We start from the raw sequence: 24,061 nt of genomic DNA on the forward strand, positions 1-24,061 counted from the left end.
AGTTTGCATAAAACTTGTCAAGTCTAGCCTGTATTCGCCAAACCTTTCTTCTTATTAGATCACATGTACCATCCTGCTTGTGCAAGATTCTTTTGATCATATACGATACCTGACACACCAAGCAATCTTTACAATCATCATTCTATTTTCCCCTTCCATCACTATGGATCACAGTTTCATGGCCACCGACATGATTGCCATCTAACTCAACCATGCTGAAATATTCCCCAAGAACCCACTTAGCAGTAGGGAGTGTCTAAGACATCCAACGTGACAATTGCATTCTCACTGTTGGATCATTGGGGGCATACACTGAACAGAAGCTTCTTAGTCTTCCGGCTAGCATCACTGTTATCCAATAACAGCGTGACATGAGGTCCACTCCGATTGGAAGAATATGAGTGGCTAACCATGAGGCAACAGCACAAGTGTGCTGTCATGTTGTCTTCTCATTATTTTGGTTCTTTAGTTCTTGTTCTATGTAGGGACCATCATTGATATTACAAATTGCAGGCTTGATCAAGAATCTCCTTGGAAACATATAATGGTGTTGAATTCATCAAATATCTCTCTTCCTTTTTCTATCAGTTAATATATATTTTATTGAATGTTTAAACTGCACTTGCTACAACCCTATAATAGATGTAATGACAATTTGACATGCTATAAACATCATAGCATGTGATGACTCATGAATGAAATACAAGCTAGATGGCTAACCATGGGGCAACAGCACAAGTGTGCTGTCATGTTGGCTTATCATTATTTTGGTTCTTTAGTTCTTGTTCTATGTAGGGACCATCATTGATATTATAAATTGCAGGCTCGATCAAGAATCTCCTCATAAACTTATAATGGTATTGAATTCATCAAATATCTCTTCCTTTTTCTATCAGTTAATATATATTTCATTGAATGTTTAAACTTTGCAGCTGTTACAACCCTATAATAAATGTAAAGACAATTTGAGATGTTATAAACATCATAGCATGTGATGACTCATGAATGAAATTCAAGATAAGAGTTTGCTCGCATGTCAGAGGCTGAACCAATTTTTGTAATGTTGCAATAAAGTTTTCATAAAAGTTTTAGTGCTTTAGATCAGCTTGTAGACATGGATACTGCAAAATTTTCAAAGTTATTACTCTTGTGTATTTGTTAGTGGCCCCATTTAATATGATAGATTTGAATTTTATGCTTTATGCTCTGTTCGAACATTGATAGACATGGATACTGCAAAATTTTCAAAGGTATTACTCTTCTGTATTTGTCAGTGGCCCTGTTTAATATGATAGATTTGAATTTTATGCTCTGTTCGAACTTCGAACATTGACCACAAGTAGCTCTGTTGAGATTTATTGCCTATTAATTTGATTTTGAGGGTATGGAGATATTTTTAACCATTAACCTCAAAATTTCCTTCTTGAATTCTTATAATATTATTTCACACTTTGCGTTTCTGTCTCAGTATTCTATTATATTTTTTTGCATACTTTCCATACCTGTTTAGAATGTGCGATAATTTTAACATACTTGCTGTGCATATTCATGTTTTTTAAATATGCTCTGTGACTGTGTTTGTGGATAGGTTGGTTGCATAGAACAGTGAGTCTTAATCAAATTTTTTTCCCATTTTAACAATTGTTTCAAGTTTAGACAATTTTGTTGCCATTCTTTAGGTTTACTTGTATCATGGTTGATTTGTTGATGGTTGGGTTTTATTTGAAGTTGGTTGATTTGTGGATAGGTTGGTTGCATAGAACAGTGAGTCTTAATCCAATTTTTTCCCGTTTTAACAATTGTTTCAATTTTAGACAATTTTGTTGCCATTCTTTAGGTTTACTTGTATCATGGTTGATTTGATGATGGTTGGGTTTTATTTGAAGTTGGTTGATCTCAGTGTTGTGAATATCCATGACTTCTCCTGAGATTTCTGATTTATTCTGACTTTTGCAGGTTGCCGATTTGTCTGATATTTTTAGAATTCTTTAGGTCTAAGTTAATTCTTTCTGATAATTTCTGATGTTTTCTCTGATATTTCTGTTAAGTTTCTTTCCAGATCCTTGGCAATATAATTCTTGAAACAATAATTGTAACAGTTGTTGATCTACTTTCAGAGACAATTTTTGATATTTTCAGAATGTGAGGATAGGTATGCGTTTTCTATGCCCTTGTCTTTAACATCTGCATTGATCTTCGGTTATTCTATATTCATTAATTTCATTTCCTGGCAACCTTATCCCGCGACTTCTAACTATTTTTTCTAATAAATAAAAATTTTAAATTTATTATGCTTTGGATCTCTTAATGCCTAGACTTTTTTTTATATATTTGTTCTTTTCTGTCATGGAAAGTATGGAAATTTAATAATGTCCAGCAGTGATTGCAGAATAGCTTCTTGTTTAATGTAACAGGCAGGGCATACCTGAAACAATCTTAATGTTCTAAATATCTATGCTTTTCTGTCATGAACAGAATGGAAATCTAATGTGTAGCAATGTGTTTTGAAGAATATTTTATTTTATGAACTAATATTTAAGGCATGCCTGCAACAATCTTGGCTTGAATGTAATACGTAACATTAAGGTTTGGCTTCTAGCTTTGAAGTTTAAAATGCAGTGTGAAATCTTCATCTTTTATTGTTGATGAAGTTGGTGTTATGACATGCATTTCTTGTATAAGAGGGCAATTTCTTACATGATTTACATTGAGGGTTGACTTCTAGATTTGAAGTTTAAAATGCAGCACGAAATATTCATCTTTTTATTGTTGAATAAGTCAGTGTGGAGACATGCATTTCTTGTATAAGAGGGCAATTTCTTGCATTTTTTCTAAAATTTGAATTGTGTATGATTCACATGTTTGTTGACCTTTGATATTGAGTAGTGGATGTGGATGACAGGTGACACACTTCCTTCACTAAAATACCAAAGAATTAAGAGGGAATTGATTGCAGGTGAATATTGGACAGTTTTGAAGTAAATCCCAGTTACAACCTTTCATATATTAAAAATGGGAAGAAATAGGGCCCAGAAAGCTACTAATGGCCATAAGATGAATACAGAGAAAGTTGAGAACTCAATTCAACAATCTAATTTGGTGAATGGAGATGCCTCTCTGACATCACAAACTATGAGGCAGTCAAACAACAAAATCTCTGGTTCATCATCCCACCATGTGGCCCTGGCAAAGATGAATTCTCGGAAGTCTGAGATACAAGAAAGTGTGTCAAATGCAAAGGAAAATGAACCTACAGCAAACCCTGTAACTGGAGACAATCATGTTGAGTTGGATAAGCCTGAATTGGACCAAAAGACTGGCAGGTGTGCTACCAAAGCTGGCAAGAGCACGTCAATGGTTGGGAAAAAGTACATATTGAGGTCATTGTCCAGTAGTGTTCGCGTTCTTAGATCAAGAGAAAATAAAAGCCCAAAGGATCTTCCTAAAACTGAAGGCCATTCTACGGAAATTAGTGCAGAGCAAAGCAAACGAAGGCGGAAAAAGCACAAGAAGACAACACATGTTGTACAGGATGAGCTCTCTAGAACCAGAAAGCACATAAAATATTTATTGCTTCGGATTGGTTTTCAGCAGAACATGATTGATGCTTATTCTAATGAAGGATGGAAAGGGCAAAGGTTTGTAAATTATCAATGTTATTTTGAGTTTTGATTTTTTCCGTTTTCTCATGTGATGAATGCATACCTTTTTGGATTATGTCTATGAACCATTTCTGGGTTGTCATTAGAACAATCTCAGTGGATTGGTTTGATCTGCGAGTAATGAGCCTGTGATAAGTTTTCAAGGAGCATTATGATTAAGTAGTTTCCACAAGATTTGCACAGCAATGCTTATTGTTGGTCTGCATTAGTCGTATGCAAAGCCAAAATGTGATTATGTGCATTTGGAATTTAGAAGCAATGTGTTTTTTTGTATCCTTCTTTTGTTTTTTTCTTTTTAACCCAGGTAACATATTTGGTGGAAAACCTCTTGACACTTCCTGGTGGAAAACCTCTTGACACTTCCCTTCATTCCAAAGATGGTACACAATGTAAACCCGTACTCTTCAGGGCAAAAGGTCAGTTCAACAATTAGGCTTGTTACTGCAAAATCTAGCAGGCCTAGTGCAAAGCCTCTATAGGCAACCTAGGTCTTATGGCAACAAAATATCAGCCACCACTGTCCCCTCAGTGGCTTCTCTCTAGCTGTTTAGTGGTGGATGTTATTCCTACAATGGAGACTTCCCTAAAGAAATCAGCAACAAGATATTCAACAAACAAGGGCTCAAGGGTGATATAAGGTCTAATGATTGAAGAGAAAGGTACTGGCCAAACCTTGAAAAGGCTGAGATAAGAGTTACAATAGTTCAAGCACACTTTCCTAAGACCTTTATGATTTAGAAGAAAGCTGTCATAAGTTAGGGTTTTAATGATTCACAGATTTATGGCATACAATGACATATAACAGCTTAGGAATAATCTACAAGTGATAAGATCAACCAAGCGTTAAAGGCTATCAATGAGGCAAGCAAGGGCTATGTAAATGATAAAGTTTTATGGCTGAAAATGCATATGACAACAATATTTATCTAGATTTAAACCCTAATTTGGGGTGAAAACATGCAATTAATGCTAGATTTTGGCTTTTTATATTTATTAAAATCAATCCCTTTCAATAGGGCAACAACAAGTAGACATAAATTGCTATAAAGTGCAGATTTAAGTTAACCCTACCCTAGTTACCATGAATAAAAAAAAGAGATAAGAAATTAAGATGATATTACCAACAAGTCTAGTGCCTTCTCTCAATTGAGCAATGAAGTAAATAATGGAAAAGTCAAAGGTAGATGGACTTGTATAAAGAGGGTGGAGGATTCATAATCATCCCTTAGAAACCTTAGTGACTTCTTTTAAGTGGAGATATAATATCAAGCAATGCATATACCAAGTTCCTTTGATGGATTCTTGAAAGACAAATTTTGCATATCATATAGAAACAAGATTTCATGAAGGATGTCACACTTTTTAATATGGCATAGTAGAATCCCTAATTTCATAAAATTGCATGCAAAATATAAGAAAATTAGCAATAAAATTAAGTCATTCAGTCAAGAATCACTTCATCAATACAAGATAGTCTCCTCATGCAAAAAATCTCGCCCAAGACAATTTTCCCCAATCATCCATCTGTAGTGACCAAGAGAAATGACAAGAGAGTTAGTACACACTTCTTAAGAGAGAGAAATGTTGTGAATGTGTGATGATCCAATGAAAATGACATTTCCTCTATTTTTATGAGGGCAAGCAAGTCATTTTTCATTAAATTACAATGAAAAAGCCCTAAAAGTTTGCTTGAAGCATTCAACTAGGCTAATAGGTCACAAACCGACCTAAAGATAGCTTTACAAATGATAAATCATAATAAAAATGTTATGAATCCTCCACATGTGGGGGAGGAAAGGCTCTCCAACATGACATCATCCCCCCAAAATGGGCATCTCCATCCAGAGACAAAGTGGGTCCAAAAGTTCTCACTTTAAGGGAAATCATCAAAGTGCATGGGTACATCTCCAAGTAACCTCTTGTCCACCAAGACATCATCACAAGAAGGCTCATGTGACCCTCCTAGGGCATCCATGGTTGACGTGGCAACCCTAGGATGAAGTATTGGCATCAATATAGGGCATGCTAGCCCTCCCAAGCCATATTGATTGGTCTCCATCATCATTTGGGCTTTGTGATTAGGCAACATCTACCAAGCAAGTTCACGGCCAACCTAGGGGCGACTTGGGTTCATTTGGGCACATCATTAATCAATCCAATGCCTTGGCTTCTTGGCTCAACATTTCAACATCTAAACGTGTGGCAAGGGGCATACAACCGTGTGGAGGCTCCTCATAGTCCAACTCTCATCTTAGGAAGGGCAATGCCATGGTTGTAGTGTTATATGTGCTATCAAAGTTGGGCTAGATGTCCTCTTCATTATTGTGCTGAGCAGTGTTTTAAAAACCGTCCAGTTTGAACTGGTAATCGGTCAAACTGGCACAAAAACTTGGTTTGACCCCTACCTTCGCCAAAACATTAGAAAAACTGGTCCTAACAAGCTGGTTTAGGATGGAACTGGCCGGTTTATGGTCAAACCGGCTGGTTCCATCATAAACCGACCGATTCCATCATAAACTGATCGATTCCATCATAAACCAGCCGGTTTTAACATTACCATGAAATGACTCAGGATGTTTGCGAGTGGTTTCGACCTCATTGGATTTCATATGGAGAAACTAGAATTCTAGATTTCAGTCAAAATTCAGCAGACTTAATGGTTTTCAAGATTTCATAGTTTGGGGGTTTGCAATGTTTCCATTTGATTCTATCATGCGTGAGGGTATGAGATTGGCATTTGATCAAGAGCATGAAGCCCTTTAAGAACCTTGATGTTGGTGGCATTGATTGTTGAACTTTGTTGATGTTGGTGGTATTGATTGTTGAACTCCTCTACCATGTCCTTAACAAGAATGCACTCTTCACTCAAAGGAAAACAACTGGTTAGGCATGCTAATCTTTTTCTACCACATTATAAGGTTGAGGAGATGAACCCTTCACTCAAACCAAAATCATTGGTTAGGCATGTTAAACCTTTTCAATTTCTATCATGTTATAAGGTTGAGCAATCCAAGTCTAAAGACTTTGAGCTAGATGATGTTTATGTATCTCTTGTTGATGATGTTTATGTATTTCAAGTAGTGTTGAATCAATGATGAGTTTCATGAGTGACCATGTTGATCAGTTATGTGTAGATTTGATGTCTATTTTTGCTACTACTACTAAAGTTGTAGAGGAGTTTTAGGAGTCCTCAAATTCTGAGCCATATTATTTATGTAGCTCATGTTGATGATCTCTTGTCTAGTAATGGTGATGAGTTTGATCATGATGAGGAGTGATCATGTTGTTGATCACTGATATGTAGACTTGTAGTAGGTCAGTGATCCCATAGCTTAGAGCATTGTTTTCGGACTCTAGAGGCCATTTAGAGCCTCATTGATTATGTATTTTGTTGCAGATATATATTGCACACGATGCCATTTTCATATATTCACCTTTACATGGTATATAAATGAGCAAACCTTGCATATTTTGTTTCTATTGGCTTGGAATCATGGTTTTAAATCTTAAAAATAGTTTTTTTCATTAAAAATTAATTATTTAATGTATTTTTTAAAAACTGGTTCGTTTAGACCTGATCAGTCCCGGTTCGAAACCCGTTTCATTAGGTGGACCGGTCCGGTCACCGGTTCGGGTTTTTAAAACATTGGTGCTGAGAGGTGCTCTCCAGCCCAATATGGTAGATATGTAATGTCCTGTTAAACATTTTGACTAGGTCAAAATAAAACAAAATAAAATAAAAATAAAAATAAAACAAAACAAAATAACTTACGTAAAAAACATAAAATTCTATAGTGGAGTATGGTAGAGATGTTGTAATGTCTTGTTTAATGTTAGAAATTGTAGCTCGGGGGTACTTCTGCAGTGGCAGTGCCTAGCCTGCAGAAGTGACTGAGCAAATGTCACTTCCTAGACACTTTATTTATAAAGTGGCTTTTTATATTTAATGACTAAAAGTGAGTTAAGTGATTTTATAAGTTAGTAAGTGGTTTTTTCTAAAAGTGACTTTATAAAGTTTGAGTGACTTGAGTGATTTTAGAAAGTGGCTTTTCCTAAAAGTGACTTAAGTCATCTCAATGAGAGATTAAGTCACAATCGTTGATCTTGAGATGGCAAGATTTAATCTTGGCCATTGAGATCAAGGGTGAGGGGTTTTAGTAATTAATGAGTTTATAAAAGGAGATGGGGGGGTGAAGAGACACACATTGACTCATTAATGAGATTTTAATAGAGAGGGAAAAGGAGAGCTGAAGAAAATTGTGAAGGAGAGGCTGGGTGAAAGGGCACAAATCCCAAGGCACCTTACCAACATTTATTGCAGTTGAAAGAGGGCTCGAATTCCAGGGACTTGGCATGCATTTCGAGGAGAAAGTACAACAACAAAAAAGGCTATACAGTATGGATTTGTTGCATGTATGTACATCATTTAATGGGCACAAAAATCGAGGTCAGACAGATTTTGAAGTGCTGGTTTTTCCTCTGTGAAGGATGTACAATATTGTACAGTTGGTACTTATAAATCTGCACAGAATTCAAGAAAAGGGCCTTCAGGCAGTACAATTGTTTGGCACATTTTTCGAGGATGAAAAAGTGCACAAATTTCAAGGCAGATTTGTGAGATAAGTACAGGGAATTTATTGCTGGAAATTTCTGCTGTAAAATTCACTGTAATTTTCTGTGAGCTCATTAATAAGATTTCCCTCTTGTGACTAGTTTTCCCTTCGGGGTTTTTCTAGGGGCATTGCCCAAAAATATTGTGTCAAATGGTGTGACTGTTTGCTGTTCATTTCTGCTGCAAATAATTTTCAGACTTAGTTATTTGTATTTCTGCTTATAAATAGCTGTTGAATGTGTTGGAATTTAATACATTACTGTTGAATATTTATTGGAGTTAGAAATCAGAGTTTAGCTAAGTGTTTGATGAATTGCCTATAAGGGGTTATTAACTTGTAGGTGGTTTTTCTATATTTATCATTTTGATTCAGTCAAAATAAAATAAAAAATTATAATTGTAATTAATAATTAAACCAACCTAGATCAATCTCAACTTTGGATCTACCAAGCACCAAGTGGGATCAAATTTCTTGAGATGCAAACCTCTTTTAGAGTGAAAAGAGATTTGATCTCTCTCGGTGCTTGGTAGATTTGGAGTTAAGATGGATCTAAGCTGGTGCTAGAAAGATGTCAATCCATCCCTCACCGGATCTTTGCTGTATGTGTGATGACCCAATTAAAACATACCCTCGAGATCAAGTGAGATCAACATCGTTAGGGGCAACAGCCATGAAAGCATCATAGTGTACCATATTCAATGCTAGGGGCACAAAAATACTTCACACAAAACTTGCTTTCAAATGTCTCTCTAGTTGATGATTTGTAAGCAAGTTACCACACTTATGTTAGGGATGATTGTACAATTAACCCTATTAGGTGCTCCCAGCTGCTAAGGGGAGAAACTTTCATAGGTAGGTCCATCAATCCATAGATGCATGTGATGAATGTGGTCATGGAATGGGAAAGAGTTCAAGGAAGATGGCCATAGCCATGGTACTAGCTGAAGGAGGTTCAACACCTTGAGTATAATGATGATAAGTGGAGGCACGATTTACCCCTTTCCTCGGCCTACTATTTCCACCCCTCTGATGTAGCCTTTTACTTTTAATGATTTGTCTTTCTTCCTTGCATAGCTTAGGTGACCCAACTTGCTTTATGCTTTTCCACTACCCCTTAGAGATGTAGCAGTTTATCGCTCATGCGGGTTGGGACATTTACAAGTTCCTTTCTTTAGATAGAGCATGAAATCATTGGGAACTAAGTGATGGCTTATGAGGGGGGTAGAGCTCATGCTAGGCTTTTGCCTACACACTTATATATGTCCCAACCATCTTTTTCATTTTTTCAGTTTCTTTGTTTGTGGTTTCATATGCTTTTATCTTTCTTTCAGTTGCATCAACCTCTTAGGGCGAAGTTTTTAGATCTTGACTCAAAGATGTGGATATAGGGAGTCAGTCCCAATGATCAATGACAATCCACCCAAGGAATGAAAGCGTATATAAGAGAGAAATGGAAAGTGGTAAGTATGGACTAACTTGCGCACGCTATATTAATTAATGCCTCCTTTTAGTGTCTCTCCTAACAGTGGAAGAAAAGGGCCTGAGGGGAGGTCAGACTAGACTAGGGGCAAAGAATAATCTCCGAGGTCAAGTATGGGAACAAGGGTGCAATCAAGAGGGGTCAATCATCCAACTTGGCCTCTGATACATATTAGTATGCCCCAAACATTAAATGAAAGCACATGATTAAAGAAATGGTCTGTGTACCTTTTGATAGATGACCCACCTTCCTTCAAGAAGTGTGCTAGATGGAAGAGAGCATTGACTAGAGCATAGGTTGAGAGCTCTGAAGTAAAATTATTTGTGGATCATCATAGGGTTGCTAGCTAGCTAGCTGACCTGTGGGGTGAAATTTTTTTTCACAGGGGTTACCCAAGTCTAGTGGGTATTAGGGCTCAAAGCCGTTACAACAAAATACTCATTAAGGTCTCAACATGTCACTTGCAGGAATTGAATCTGGGTGGGGAGGATAACACTCCTCTTAACAACATGGAATAAACCCAATTAACGAGTGAAAACCAATGTTACTTTTATCATGTCAGTGCATATATGGTTGAGGCAAACTTCGATAGCGAGCCAACGCCACAAAATCTTGGCACTCTTTACTTTTATCATGTCAGATTTCTAACAGCAAACTATTAGTAGCCACAATACTCAAGATATGCAGTCTAACCTATGGATTTTGGTCTACGGAATTTACCCTAACTGATTAAAGAGTTATTTCTTTGTTTAGATGCACGGTTTAGGAGTTGAGTGAAAACAACTTGCTGTTCTATGGGATAAACTGGTAACTCTGCACTAAATTGCAGGGGCAACAAGCTATCTTCTATGTTTAGGTTCACTTACAGTGTTAAAACACCCTTGGGAGTCACCCAAGAGTATAAGGGGCTAGAGGGTGGTTATAGAGGCTTTAGGAAGCCTCCCCTCTACATGTTTGGACTGAAAATGTAATTTCTAGTTAGTTGGAACTTAATCTTCAGAAATCAGGGTTATGCTAATATGCCCAGAAAATTCTAGATTTGTATCGAACAAGAGAGACAACTGGAAAATGCAATAAATCAACTCTAGAATAAAAAAAATATAGCTCTAAATTCGAAGTAGAGCTGAAACAACCAAATCCTTATGAAATGTACTTACTTGTGAGCTTGTAAGAATGGTTAGAGGTGGTTGAAAACGCAGTTCCAGCAACGTGAACGCTCTCCAAACTTGTAGATCTGCAACTTGATGACTAGATGCAAGTGTTAAATATGCTTTACAATGATTGGTAGCTCAATGGGGGTTTTAGTTATGATAATTTTAATACTTATCCCCAATAAAATCTCACTGTGAATGATATAGAAATTAGTTGCCAGCAAGAAAATCCTAATCTAAAGGCAAGATAAGAAGAGAGATTTGATGTTTGTTTTTTGAGTTTTGTGGTTGTCGAAATCATACCTCGTTGTCGTGGGACTCATCAATTATCAGGGTGTGAAGTACTCTTCCTCCTAGATCACTATGCTTGGTTTTTGTCAATGGATTAGGTTTGGTCCTTACGGAGGTTGCCCCCAATGTTGCTTAACCTTCCTTGTGCCCTTAGATCTTACTTAGGAGTTGCATCTCCTTGAAGCGTCTCCAACTTTTTAGACTTTGTGCATAGAAGAATACAAAACCCTTGAGATAGTAAAGTCTTCGGAGAAGTTGTTTAAAATCCCGAGGTTAATCTTACCTGTAAAACAAAACAAACAAGTAGGGAGACCCTAGTTGTTTGCCTCCACGTAGTATGATAACTCCTCAATGGCAAAAAACATTAGTTTTAGGATAGATTTACTCAAGCACAATTTAGATTAGATATTAAAATTAAAACCCCAGAACATTAACAAGAAGAAAAAAGATAATGATAACCACTCCACAATGAATAAACAATGTTTGCAAAATAATGAGCTCTTTGTATTAGATAGCACTTGTCTCTTGTGAACAACAATGACTACAAATGAGAGAGGCTAGCCTTTTATAGATAAATCTCTAACAACTAGATAATGGCTAGTTGGACTCTCTCAATAAAATATTGCTAGTCTTCCACAAACCAAGACTTGGCAATTTTTAATTTCATAGATATTACAAATATGTAAATTAATTCCCCAATGGGGTCGATTTAGACAACTTTCCCAAAGAAGAGCATGAGACCACCTTTGAAGGTGGTCAACAATGGTCTTTGGTTAAGATAGTAGACTTTTCTCCCCAACGTTACCTCTCCTTGGTCCTTTGGAATTCAATTTGCACAACAGGTAGAGCGAATTATTCCTTGAGGCTCGACTTGGTCATCTTCTTCATTCACGAGCTTGCAATGATTATTTTTATGGTCCATCTTGTAAATTTTCGGTCCATCTCTTAATTTTTTGGTCCATGGGGCTCCAATGGCTAGTTCTTTGCAACAACTACTTTTTCACGTGATTTCATCTTCATGCACAAAATAGTAGTGTAATTCGGCCATCTCCAATTCAAGCTAAGCGCTAGCCTTCTAGGCCTAGTGTTCCATACTATTCTAACCCTCATGCCACCTAATGCCACGTCACACTCTTAGTCAACTGAAAAAAGCCCAATCATCGCCACATCAGCGTGGTCAAACCCTTGAATACTTTGTCAAAATTGAGATTTTGAAAACTGCTTAAGATAATTTTTTGTTTGTTTGTTCATTCTTATTTCTTTTCTTGAAACATGGGTTTTGTTCCTTTCACTGAGTAGATTCTTTTGGATGTAATGCATGCCCAAAAAGGAGGAATGCTCTTCTTGTTATGCCTTGTGGATGCTGTGCACCCTTGTTTGACCACTTTTGGTCGACCATAACTCTTCACCCGTTGCTTAGACTAGAAAATTTCCACGTGACATGTTTTCATCTTTCTGAGCTCTACAATTTGGGACCTTGTTGACTTTTTTACCATTGGGACCACTTTGCAGTGGGAACCATGAATTGCCTCGCGAAACGTGAAGACTGTCACAAGAGACTGTTATGCTCTGAGCGCTGTCATGAGGAATTCTGCACCAAGGCCAATGGTTACTTATAGATTCTATAGACTCTAGCCATGTGGGATGACATAGGTGCACCTTGGCGCGTAGTGGATTAGCCGATACTCTGGTGATCACCCCTACAAATGCAGGGTCCTTTAAAACCATGGGTCCACATGATAACTTCCCCAAGGTCCTCCAATTTGGTTAGGGTTGAGATTGCCTTAGTGAAACTTTCAAGGGAGAGGACATGGTCTAACCAAATCACAAGATATAGGCTCCAATTAGCAAGACAGGGGTCTAGGATACCTAATACAAGGCCTCACATGATTTTTACATGGCTTTAACTTGTGACCTTGGGCTTACAATGGCAGTGAATGCTATATGTACCTGCACTGATGAAGGGGTAACAGGGCCTAACCAACCAATTCCTGTTAAGAAACCAAGCACTAGAATGTTTGTTGGCTTCTTCTTACTTATATTATCTTCTTCCTCAAGTAATTATACAAATATGCAAAACATAAAGATCACAAGGAGACAAAGAACACTAGAAATTAGGCTCCAAGCTAGGGCAAAAGCCCACAAGGGGGAAATCCCAACAATCCTTCTCTTATAAAATTAGATCAAAATGAGATATTCAAGACCCAATACCAAGACCAAAACTGCCACAAAGAACCCAGGTCAACCCTCCTCCAAGTCTTTTCCAGTCAAGTCAAGGTTAACAAAAGTCAACGTTGGTCAAATCCTTTGAAATATGGTCAAATTACAGAAAACTTAGGATCTGCAGTGGAGGCCGAATTTTGGCCTTGTACTAGCCTCGAAAAATCGCTGAAATTTCACATGTTTGAACAAAACTAGGGCAAAAAACTTGTCTTTTCTCTCTCGTTTGACTTCTCTCTCTCCTTTGACTTTGACTTTGACCGTCTTATCTTCTTGTCTTGGCACAAAAAACGATGAACGATATGATGAGTGAGTGAATGGCTCCAAGAGGTCGAGTTGACTCTTATATATAGTTATCCAGGAGGGTCGAAGGGCAACTTGGTCTTGTTGACTTTTTGACTCAAAAATAAAATACAATTTTATTTTTCTTACAAAAGTCCAAATGGGACTTGACTCAAGTACATTTTCTTTTGACTCATAATAAATCCTTTTTTGACTCTTCTGACTTTATAAGCATGAAGAACATGCTTTGACAAAAAAATATACAATAATAATAATAATGAATATAATAAATATTTTGATGATAAAATTACATTACATTTTGAGGACCGACACTAGTTACAATTTAAACACTCCCTCTTAATTAGGGAGGTATTCATAATGACACAACAAGATATAATCAAGTTGAAATATTCATATAAGAAAGGATCCAGATTGATAAGCATCAATGATGATTTACATCATCATAGCCAACATTGTCAAAATAGTAAGGCCTTGACTAACACACTATCTCTCCACTAGATCAGAGCATAATGTTGGGGGCCATAAATTTGGACACTATCGCCTCTCAAGGCACATACCCCACCTGGGTATTCCTAAAGTATGACCTCACAAGATCATTTCCTAATCCAATGAAAAGTATGCCCTCTAGACCATTCTTTACCAATGCCATGTATCCAACTTAGGATGTTAATCCTAGTCAATCACAACACATGACTCAAGAATGTGTGTCCCTGATGCTTATCCAATCCACCATTTTCCTTACCAATGTTCATGCACTAGACTTATGGCTGCTAGTCCTGGTCATAGTACGTGACACATAGAGAACACGTTGTCCACCCTCACTCCCTCTCAATTGTGGAGGAGATAACTGCCAACCTTGTTAATTTGGTAGCTCAGGGAGAAATTCCCTCCATTAAACATTTTTCCTCATCAAGGAAGACCCCTTCTAGTCCTTGGAAGAATTTAATTCGTCTGAGAAAAAATATAATTTTATCTTGGAAACCCACATGTGCACAAAATGACAAGTCGACCCCAAAAGAGATATTGGATACCCTTGGATGGCTATAAATACAAGTCAAGTGACCCTCATTTGGGGACATTGTTCAAGCATTCTCTTCTTCTCTCTTCTTTGGTTTGGCTTGCACAAATCTGAAGTTGGTTCGCAGAGATTGGTACGTATAGGTCTGAAATTGTAGGGTCCGAAGCTTGCACATGTAATTAGGGTTTTTGGTTTCCAGCCGCAGGGTTGACATAAGATTTTTTTGGCTGCAACTGCACACATGAAAGCCTATTTGTGTGATAGGAAAGCTCGAGTTGCATGCATGACTTTTTCCTCTGTGTGGTTGGGACCTAGGGTTTCATTTTGACAATTGATCGCGAATTTTGTCAGTTGATCGCAAATGTTGATAGTTAACTGCAAGCTTTTGAATCATGATTTTGCCTAGTATTATTGCTAGGTTCATCTATGGGTTATGGTTTGGTTAGTTTTGCTAGATAGTCTTGTGAATGAAGAAATGGATTATTGTACTCTCTTTGCCAAACATTTTATGACAATCGAATAAGAAGAAGAATTTGAAAGGGTTTTCTTCCTTGTGGGGTTTTGCCTTGGTCTTCGACCAATCCTAGTGTCTCTATGTGTGAATGCTTTCCTTCTATTGTTCCTTTATGTTCCCTTGCATTGATGATGATATTGTTCTTTCTATATAATTGCGTATGCTGCTAATGATATTATGATGATGTGGCTGAATTCAATATGTACATAATGAAATGTAATTATCAAAGCAAAGAGCAATATAGCCCTAAGAAAATTTAACATGGTATTAGAGCTAGGTTGAAGAAAATTCATTAATATCCCCCCCGAGAAGACACCTTTGATGGAAGCAAGAGAAGATGGAGGAGACCTAAAAGAGTGCTATGGTTTGAAGGAAACCCTAGACAATTTGATTATTAAGGTTTGATGGATTACATGAGATTAGGGTTTGAAACTTTGGAATATGATAAAGGCTTGGGTTTTGTAATCTTGAAACCTTGTCATGATCAATTGTTCTAGCATTTGTGATATGTTTAGTGTAACCATAGATGGGATGGCCTCAATTAGGCTTGGTTGCTAAAGAAGTCTATGGAAATGTCGAAGGCAACATTGTTACATGGATAATGGATAGTACTAACTCGTGGAGGTTGGTTCAACAGGGAGATGATCACTTTTTGATAAAGATAAGTACCTTTTAGATTTATGTTATTTCTTTGTGATACTAGACTCGTTGTTTTGATTATTGCTTATACTTCTTGCATGAATATTTGAGTGTATGTATACTTCTAATCTCTAAATGAGATGTGATAAGCAGATCCCTTTTGAGGATCTAAGGTGCAGGAAAAGAAGAGATGATAAAGGAAAGTACTTGAGGAAAGTTTGTGAAAGTTGTCAAAGTAGCATCCATAAATTACAATATGCAGGCACTACAGTTGCCAATGACAAATAAGTGTTACAAGTGACAAAGGTATATGAATACTACAAGGTATGTGTAGTATATTGTTTTAGTGTTATGATTTAGCTGCAACATACGATGAGAAATTAAGTCCTAAGGTGTGTTGAATATCACCTTCATGAATGACTCATGCATGCATATGAAAGGAAGTTTGATTTCTAGTACATGTGATATATTGGTGTTCTTGATATTTGGCAAGACATGGTGGATTTCCTGATTTTATAAAGAATGCTAGAAACTTTGACTTTGTTATATGGTAACTTGATACTATTGTTAATGCTTGTGATAAGCATGGTAACCCTGATGATAAAAATGCGACAATAAGATTGATACTCTTGTTGATCTTGGTTAGGTTTTGTTAAGCTTAGTAAATTTGACAATGTGGCAAAATTGGATGTCCTAACTTGATGATTGAGTAATGGGATAAAGAGGTGATGTTGTGATTATGATCCTTGAAGTATGAAGATAAACTTATATGACGCTAACCTTTGGTGAAGATTTGATGACAGGTTCATATGTAATTTTGAAGCAACTGATGATTATTTCTTATGACTATGATGCATATATGTTTGAGAACCTGATATAGTTGTGAATCCGTGATCATACAGTTTTGTGGATGCGTGACAATGTTATGATAGATAGGTTGATGTCTCAAATGATGATTGAAGAGACTTTCCATTCAGAGGGAGAAACTCCATAAAGATCCCTACAACTATTATTATTTTCATTAAAAGAATTGAAGACTCTTGATTGTTGAAGCAAGGTTTCTAGACATGAGTAGATTATCATCTGATGTTGTTAGTTTTGACAAATTTTGATCTGCGCTGAGAGGGTTTCTCGTAGTCCAAGCCCTAGCTGCTGGGAGAAAGGCTTAAGGGTGCGGCTACAGGTCTCCCAACTGTAAGGAAGAAGGCTTATGGGTGCAATTGAGCCTACAGGTACAAAAACTAAAACCTTATGCATGAAATCAGGAGCACACTAGGAGTATGATAAATCTATAGTCATGAAGCGCGTGATAGAAAGTTCTATGGACAAAAAATGAACAATAATATATACATAATGTTTGACTTGTTGCAGGGATCAGAATGAAGATTGTTTGATAGCAAGACCTCTTTAGAAAATGTGAAATGACCTACTTTTGGAATCTACTCTTACTTATGTTGCAGGGCTAAAAAATCATCGCTAATAGAATCTTGAGGAGAATTTCATAATTGACATAATTATTGTCTTATGTAGAGATCTTTATGTTGCAGAGAATGTGAATGTCTTAACTCATCTTGTGTTTGCAGGGGTCTATAGTATGCATATTATTATGTTAGTTGTTTTGATTTGATCATTAGAGCTAGTATGACAATAAAGTATTGCTCCTCAGTATGTAGTAATTTCTATTCTAGTTATTACAGAGATTTCACAATGAATGGATGGCATAAACTTATATGATTTGTCCCTGGTGTATGCATTCACATTTAGTGGTAGAAATGATTCATATTATGATCATGTGGATGACTTGATGAAGTCTGACTTGATATTGCTTGGTAAATGACAGTTGTTGACATAATAATAGATAAGGTTGTAACTTGGTACTTGAGTGTGAACTCTACTTAGATTGAAGAGTTTGACAATGATATTTTCTATGGCTTTGATATTAACTTGGTTTGGCATTTAAGGCTTAATAAGTAGACTTGGATTGGAAAAGTTTAACAATGATGTTGGCAGAAACTTTCATGGATTTAATATTAGTTTTTGTTTTGACATCTAAGGCTTAAGCATACTTGGTTGATTTGATTGCACAATATTGATTTGTTTGGAGCTCAGTGTACTGGTTTGGTCAGAAAGCATTATATGGTTTGAAACAAGCTCCTCTACCTTGGTATGTCCACTTTGACAACTACCTAGTGAATCTTGGAAGTCGTGCCGATCCGAACCTCTACTTCAAAGTGGTCCAAGGTATGCCTTTGATTTTGGTTTTATATGTTGACGATCTATTCTTGACAGGTAATGAGCCTTTGATGATCAAAGTAAGAGGGAGTTGGCCTTTGAGTTCGAGATGAAGGATCTTGGCATGATGCATTACTTTCTGGGATTAGAAGTTTGGAAAGAAAATATGACATGAAGCTAGTGGAAAGATTTGGAAAGACGAAATGCAAATCCTTGGACACCTCGATGGAATTGAATTATGCAGGCATATTGTTGGACCTAACTTGGCAGATTCCTCCGAGTATAGATAGTTGATTGAGACAATGATGTTCCTTGTGGACATTTGTCTGGATATATGTTTTGTAGTGAACACTTTGGGTCAATTCATGCATGAGCTACTTCATTCAAATTGGGTTGCCATCGAGCACATTTTGAAATATGGGACATTCAATCTTGGTCCGAGACATTTCGCTGGAGATGTATGATTGCATGGATACATTGGATGTTGATTGGGCAGGAAATGTTATTGATAAAAATAACAAATTTGGGTGCTACTTTAGTTTGGGATCTGCCATGACATCTTGGATGAGCAGGAAATAGAAGTCCGTAGCTTTGAGCATGATCGAGGTTGAGTACATTGTTGCTAGCATCGTCATCTGCGAGACAATTTGGTTAAGGAAGCTCTTTAGAGAGCTGTTTGAGCATGTTCTGGATATGGCAGTGATATATTGCAACAACAAGAATTGGATCCGATTGGCAAAGAATCCCGTACATATAATTGGGATAGAGATATCTTCATAGATTAAGACAGTGTTGCTGTATGAGACAAGCTTAGGCTTGTGGTTGCTGCCTCCATGAGAGGAAAGATGAATAAGGTATCCTTTTATGACATGTATTTGCTCTAACATAATATTTGATTTGATGTTCCGTATGAATAGGAAAACAGAGGACTGCTTCTCGAAAAGACTGCATAAAGCAGTATGATTGAACCTTTTTGTGAATTATTTGAGCCGATACCATATATGAGCACGTTAATATGTTTTTGATCTACAAAGAGTAGCATGGATTGATGGATGTGACCCTTCTAGGCAAGGGTCCAGACATGTCGAGAACACTGAGCATAGCTCTTCACCCTTGGTTGAGCTCCCCAAGGAGGGAATGGAGCATTGAGGGCCCCCGGGGTTGAGGGGTCTCTGGACAATAGGGTTTTGCCCATATCTATCACCTATAGGGTGGAAGATGTATGCTCCCCTATCTTGGTCTAGCAGAGTATACCCCAGTTGGCATCATACCCACAAGTGGGGGTTTGTTGGGATTGTTGTTCCTCGTCTGGCCGAAGGGTTGAGAAGGCTTGGGGGTGTGTGATCCTTACCTTTGGTAAGTCAGGTATCTCACCCAAGCTGGATTATGATGCAAGTGTTCTACCACATGACTCTTGAGGGTCATTGTTGGGAAGATCAATAGGCAATAGGATGGATGAGATATTGTATCTCGCCTATTGCTTGACATAGGGTGGAAGACATATGCTCCCCTATGAGATGACTTGGGGTAAGAGTGTGCCATAGAACCTTTCCCACTGTCATAGACATGAGGTGAGAGTGTCCCATAGGACCTTCCTCATTTTCAGTGGATTCTGGGTTGAGATGAGCTCCCTGATGTGGTTCCAGGTTGAGTAGGGCTCCCTGATTTTGTTTTGGATTGAGATAAGTTCTCCGATGTTATTGAGGGTGGTAGCTTGGGCTCCCCTCCGATGTCAAATTCTTCTTCTTTTAGATTCGAGAGTGTTCAACATATGAGTAGAAGACAAGCAGAGGTAAGTAAAGATTAAGATGGATGAGCAAATATGAGCAGGGATGAGCAAAGATGAGTAGAGATGAGCAAAGCCAACATTTGATGATGACGAGATACTTGTGATGGGACATATGTTGCAGTCGGTAATTTCTCCCTGGCTGAGAGGGAGTGTTAATTTGGAAGCTCAAGGACAAATTCCCTCCATTGGACAATCTTCCTCACCAAGGAAGACCCTTCTAGCCCTTGGAAGAATTTAATTTGGTTTAGGAAAAATATAATTTTATTATGGAAACCCACATGTGCTCAAAAGGATAGGTCGACCCCAAAAAAGAAATTGGACACCGTTGGATGGCTATAAATACAAGTCAAGTGAGCCTCATTTAGAGACAATGATCAAGCATTCTCTTCTTCTCTCTTCTTTGGTTTGGTTCGCACAGGTCTGAAGTTGGTTCGCGAAGATTGGTACATACAAGTCCAAAATTGCAGGGTTCGAAGCTCGCACGGGTGACTAGGGTTTTTGGTTTCCAGCTGCATGGTTGACACATGAATTTTTCTGCTGCAACCGCAGGCATACAAGCCTATCTGTGCAACCAGAAAGCTCCAGTTGCACGCATGAATCTTCCTCCGTGCGATTGGGACCTAGGGTTTCATTTTGACAATTGATCACAATTTTCGTCAATTGATTGCAAATGTTGGCAGTTGACTGTAGGCTTCTGAATCATGATTTTGACTAGTATTATTGTTGGGTTCATCTTTGGGTTATGGTTTGATAAGTTTTGGTGGATACTCTTGTGATTGAAGAAATGGATTATTGTACTCTCTCTTTGTTGAACATTTTATGACAATTTAATAAGAAAAAGAATTTGAAAGGGTTTCCCCCCTTGTGGGATTTTGCCCTGGTCTCCGACCAATCCTGGTGTCTCTTTCTTTTTTTGTTCTTTTATGTTCCGCTGCATTGATGATGATATTGTTCTTTCTATATAATTGCATATGCTGCTAATGAGATTATGATGTTGTGGGGTGAATTCAATATGTAAATAATGAAATGCAATTATCAAAGCAAAGAGAAATATAGCCCTAAGAAAATTTAACAAGCCTAAGCTTGTCTAAAAAAACTTATCCTTTTACAAAAAAGAACTTCATCTATTCATTGGCAACCTTTTATTTCGTGTAGATCTGTTGTAGTTTCTCGGTTCCTTTATTGCATCATACTCTTGAATCATAAAACACATCGACCTTCGTGGTTTTCTGACAATCTTTATGCAGCTTTGATCAATAGTCGAATCCAACATGTCATCAAGTAATTCATCAAACATTTTATGGAGCCAAACTCCTTCATAGTTGATTTTACAAGCCTTCATGTCTTCTTGCCTTGCATTGCAATAAAGTTTTGCTTCTTCTAGGAAATTTTACTAGTTTCCAACAAACAGTCTCACAACTGCTACATCTTTTGCCTCGACAAAATTTTGCTAAATACTCTTCCAAAAGACCATATCTCAATCATTAGTAGTATCTCTCCTTATTATCTGCAGTTGCCATATCAATCAATGTAACCTCAATCCCAAGTTGTAACATCCTTCATGTCTAGCTTCACATTCCAAGAAATTCCATTAAATTCCAAATAGAGACAACAATCAGTAGTGTTAGCGTTAGCTCTGTCAAATGATGCGATCAAAGGTTCGAACCAATCAACTGCTAGATCAAGGCTCTTCAGTGATGTCGCCATATATCTGTAGATTGTCAACCAACCTTCTTAGAAGAACTTTGATAAAAAACATCTTTAGGTTTTTTGCCGACCATCTAGAAGTAATATATTTGATTAACATATATCATGTTTTGTCTCCAACTCCCTTTGAAGATAATATCTCTAATCCACGAGTCCCCTTTTTGAATTTGATTTGAGACTCCCTTTCCATGACATGAATAACTTCTTTCATCTGAAGTAAGAGAACTTCTTTGATAGGAACTATTGACCACTGGAGTGGCCGCTGAAGATTTTTTGAAGACTTCCATGCCCAAGGATGTACCAAAGGCTGCTTGTACCATTAGAGATCATCATATCACTAGAGTTTTTAACTCTACTTCTTCTCATTTTCTTCTGTTGTACCCAGATTCCACAAGCCCTACGAGGATGATGTAAAGTGATGAAAGTATGATGAGTTTGAGTCATGTAACAAACTTAGGTAACTTGGGACCTTGTCATCAAGTGAGTCTACTCTAGGAGGTTTTTTTTCACTTGGTTAATTATCATTTTCCTCCACGAATTTAATATTTAAATGAGATTTTTCCTCCATGCATACCCCCAAAGTTGGAGTACGGTTTGAAGGCGAGGCCTTGGGTGAGTCCTAGTGTCTAGAGTTATTGCATATTTACCATACTAGATCACACAACAATTTTCGTGGAATTTGATTAGGTCTAGGGGTCATTTTTATTTTTTATTTTTAAATTTCTCGTAGGGTGGAAATTTGAATAAAATCTGATGTTTAATGTACTAAGTGATGTCTAGAGAAGTTGTATGGAGTATGTGTGTTCAAAATTACACCTCTCACCTTCAAATTTCTATTATTACACACTTTGAGGGGTAAAAAAATTGTTCTAAACCCTCAAAACCCACTTTTCATAAGTTTAATGGGAAAGCTGGCAATAAATTAAACCAGAAATAAATTAGATGAAGATAAATAAATCGCTTTATGTCACAAAATGACATGGAAATGACTTGGAAATTATCTCAAGTCAATGGATAAGTTGGAGGATGATTTGGCACCTTGCATCATAAATACATGGCCCACTCAAAGAAATCAAATTTCTTGACATAAATGCAACAACTTTTTGACTGAGAAATTCGAATTTGTGGAGTCAATGCACATTTGGGAGGATTTGGGAGAATATTTGGCAAATATTTTTATGGGAAATTGTACCCACATTGGTTCCTACCCATATACACTTTCCATTTCATCATGGAATTCGATTTTGCTTGAGGGATTCTTGATGCCACTTGGGAAATTCGAATTTGCATGAAGGTGCTTTGGGATTGTCACCATTTGCCTTGGGTTTGGCTCCCAAGCTTCTATATAATAAGAGCTTTGTGCTCTTACTTATGTATCCATTATTTACTAGTTATTGTGCTTGATGAAGCGCTGCTATTGGTATAATCTTTTTTATGTTTAGAGTTATTTCATTTTCCATGTATTCTTGTGAACTTGCTAGTGCAAAACTATCTTGTATTAGAATTTGATTTGAAAGTAGCCTCTAGATGTTGAAAGTTTTAGTTTATTTTGAAATAAATTTCTAGAAGTTTCAATTCATTGTTTACTTATTTAAATCTACATGGACCAATGTGTGACTTGAGTATTGTAGAAGAATTCTTTTTAGATCAAGCATGAGGGGAAGTATTTGGGAGACCAACCCACTCTTGAAGCACCTTCAAAGGAACTCTCATGTGTTATTTGCTAAACCAAGTGATGAAGTTCAATTCCATCACTTGATTTGGTTTTTCATATATTATTTGTATTTGTATTTAGTTGTTTTCATATTCTCTCTACATTAATTTTTTTCTTGATCTTGTAGCCTATAGGTAGAGTGTTGGTGATAAGAGCATTAAAGAAAGATAATACAAACTCTAACACTTTCCATTGTAGGACTTTTCTACCATTTCAAAGTTGATTTTTTGAGGAGGTTGTGGACAAAGAGGAGGGCTGTTATTTGGCAAGGCCTTGGTCACTAGAGGAGGATTAACTCGTCTTGTGCAACATTTCATTCACCATTGGAGTCAAGGCTTTGATACATCAAAAATCACATTCAATCTTGAGAGCTTTCTCATTGTACTTCATTTTTTGAATTTGAATTTCAAGAAGGAGATCTAGAGCTTGAGAAGCCTCATTAAATTATAAAACTCCTCTTGAAGATTTACTTTGAGACCTCATAAGGTTTCTTCATCTTGTAACATCTAATAAAAGTTCAGTTTTTCTTGTGGGGGCTTGGATTTTCACCCAAGGCATCATTTTTTTATTTTTTCAAAAGGAGGAGCATGTGAGCGGTTTGTTCTTGAGCTTGTTTTCTTAGTTTCTTTCATCTTTCATGCTTTAAAATTAACACAATATCACTTTCACAATTGGTTTATCATTGTTAAAGCAATTGTTTTGAGCAACTTGCAATCTTATATGTTCAT

The 24,061-nt window shown here is 37.0% G+C and overlaps 1 protein-coding gene across 2 annotated transcripts in view; it reads left to right on the forward strand.

Annotated features, from left to right (window-relative positions):
- Positions 1-24,061, forward strand: part of LOC149262612 (homeobox protein HOX1A-like) — a 346,567-nt gene that overhangs the window by 70,825 nt on the left and 251,681 nt on the right. For both annotated transcript variants that reach the window (XM_089424957.1, XM_089424959.1), the window contains exon 2: positions 2,903-3,638. In XM_089424957.1, the coding sequence (XP_089281083.1) occupies positions 3,013-3,638 (626 nt within the window). In that variant the 5' untranslated portion in view covers positions 2,903-3,012. The remainder of the gene's footprint in view (positions 1-2,902; positions 3,639-24,061) is intronic.

Source organism: Pinus tabuliformis, chromosome 6 (genome assembly GCF_031772625.1).
Source record: "Pinus tabuliformis cultivar Carrire ecotype Pingquan chromosome 6, CPIR1, whole genome shotgun sequence".
NCBI lineage: Eukaryota > Viridiplantae > Streptophyta > Pinopsida > Pinales > Pinaceae > Pinus > Pinus tabuliformis.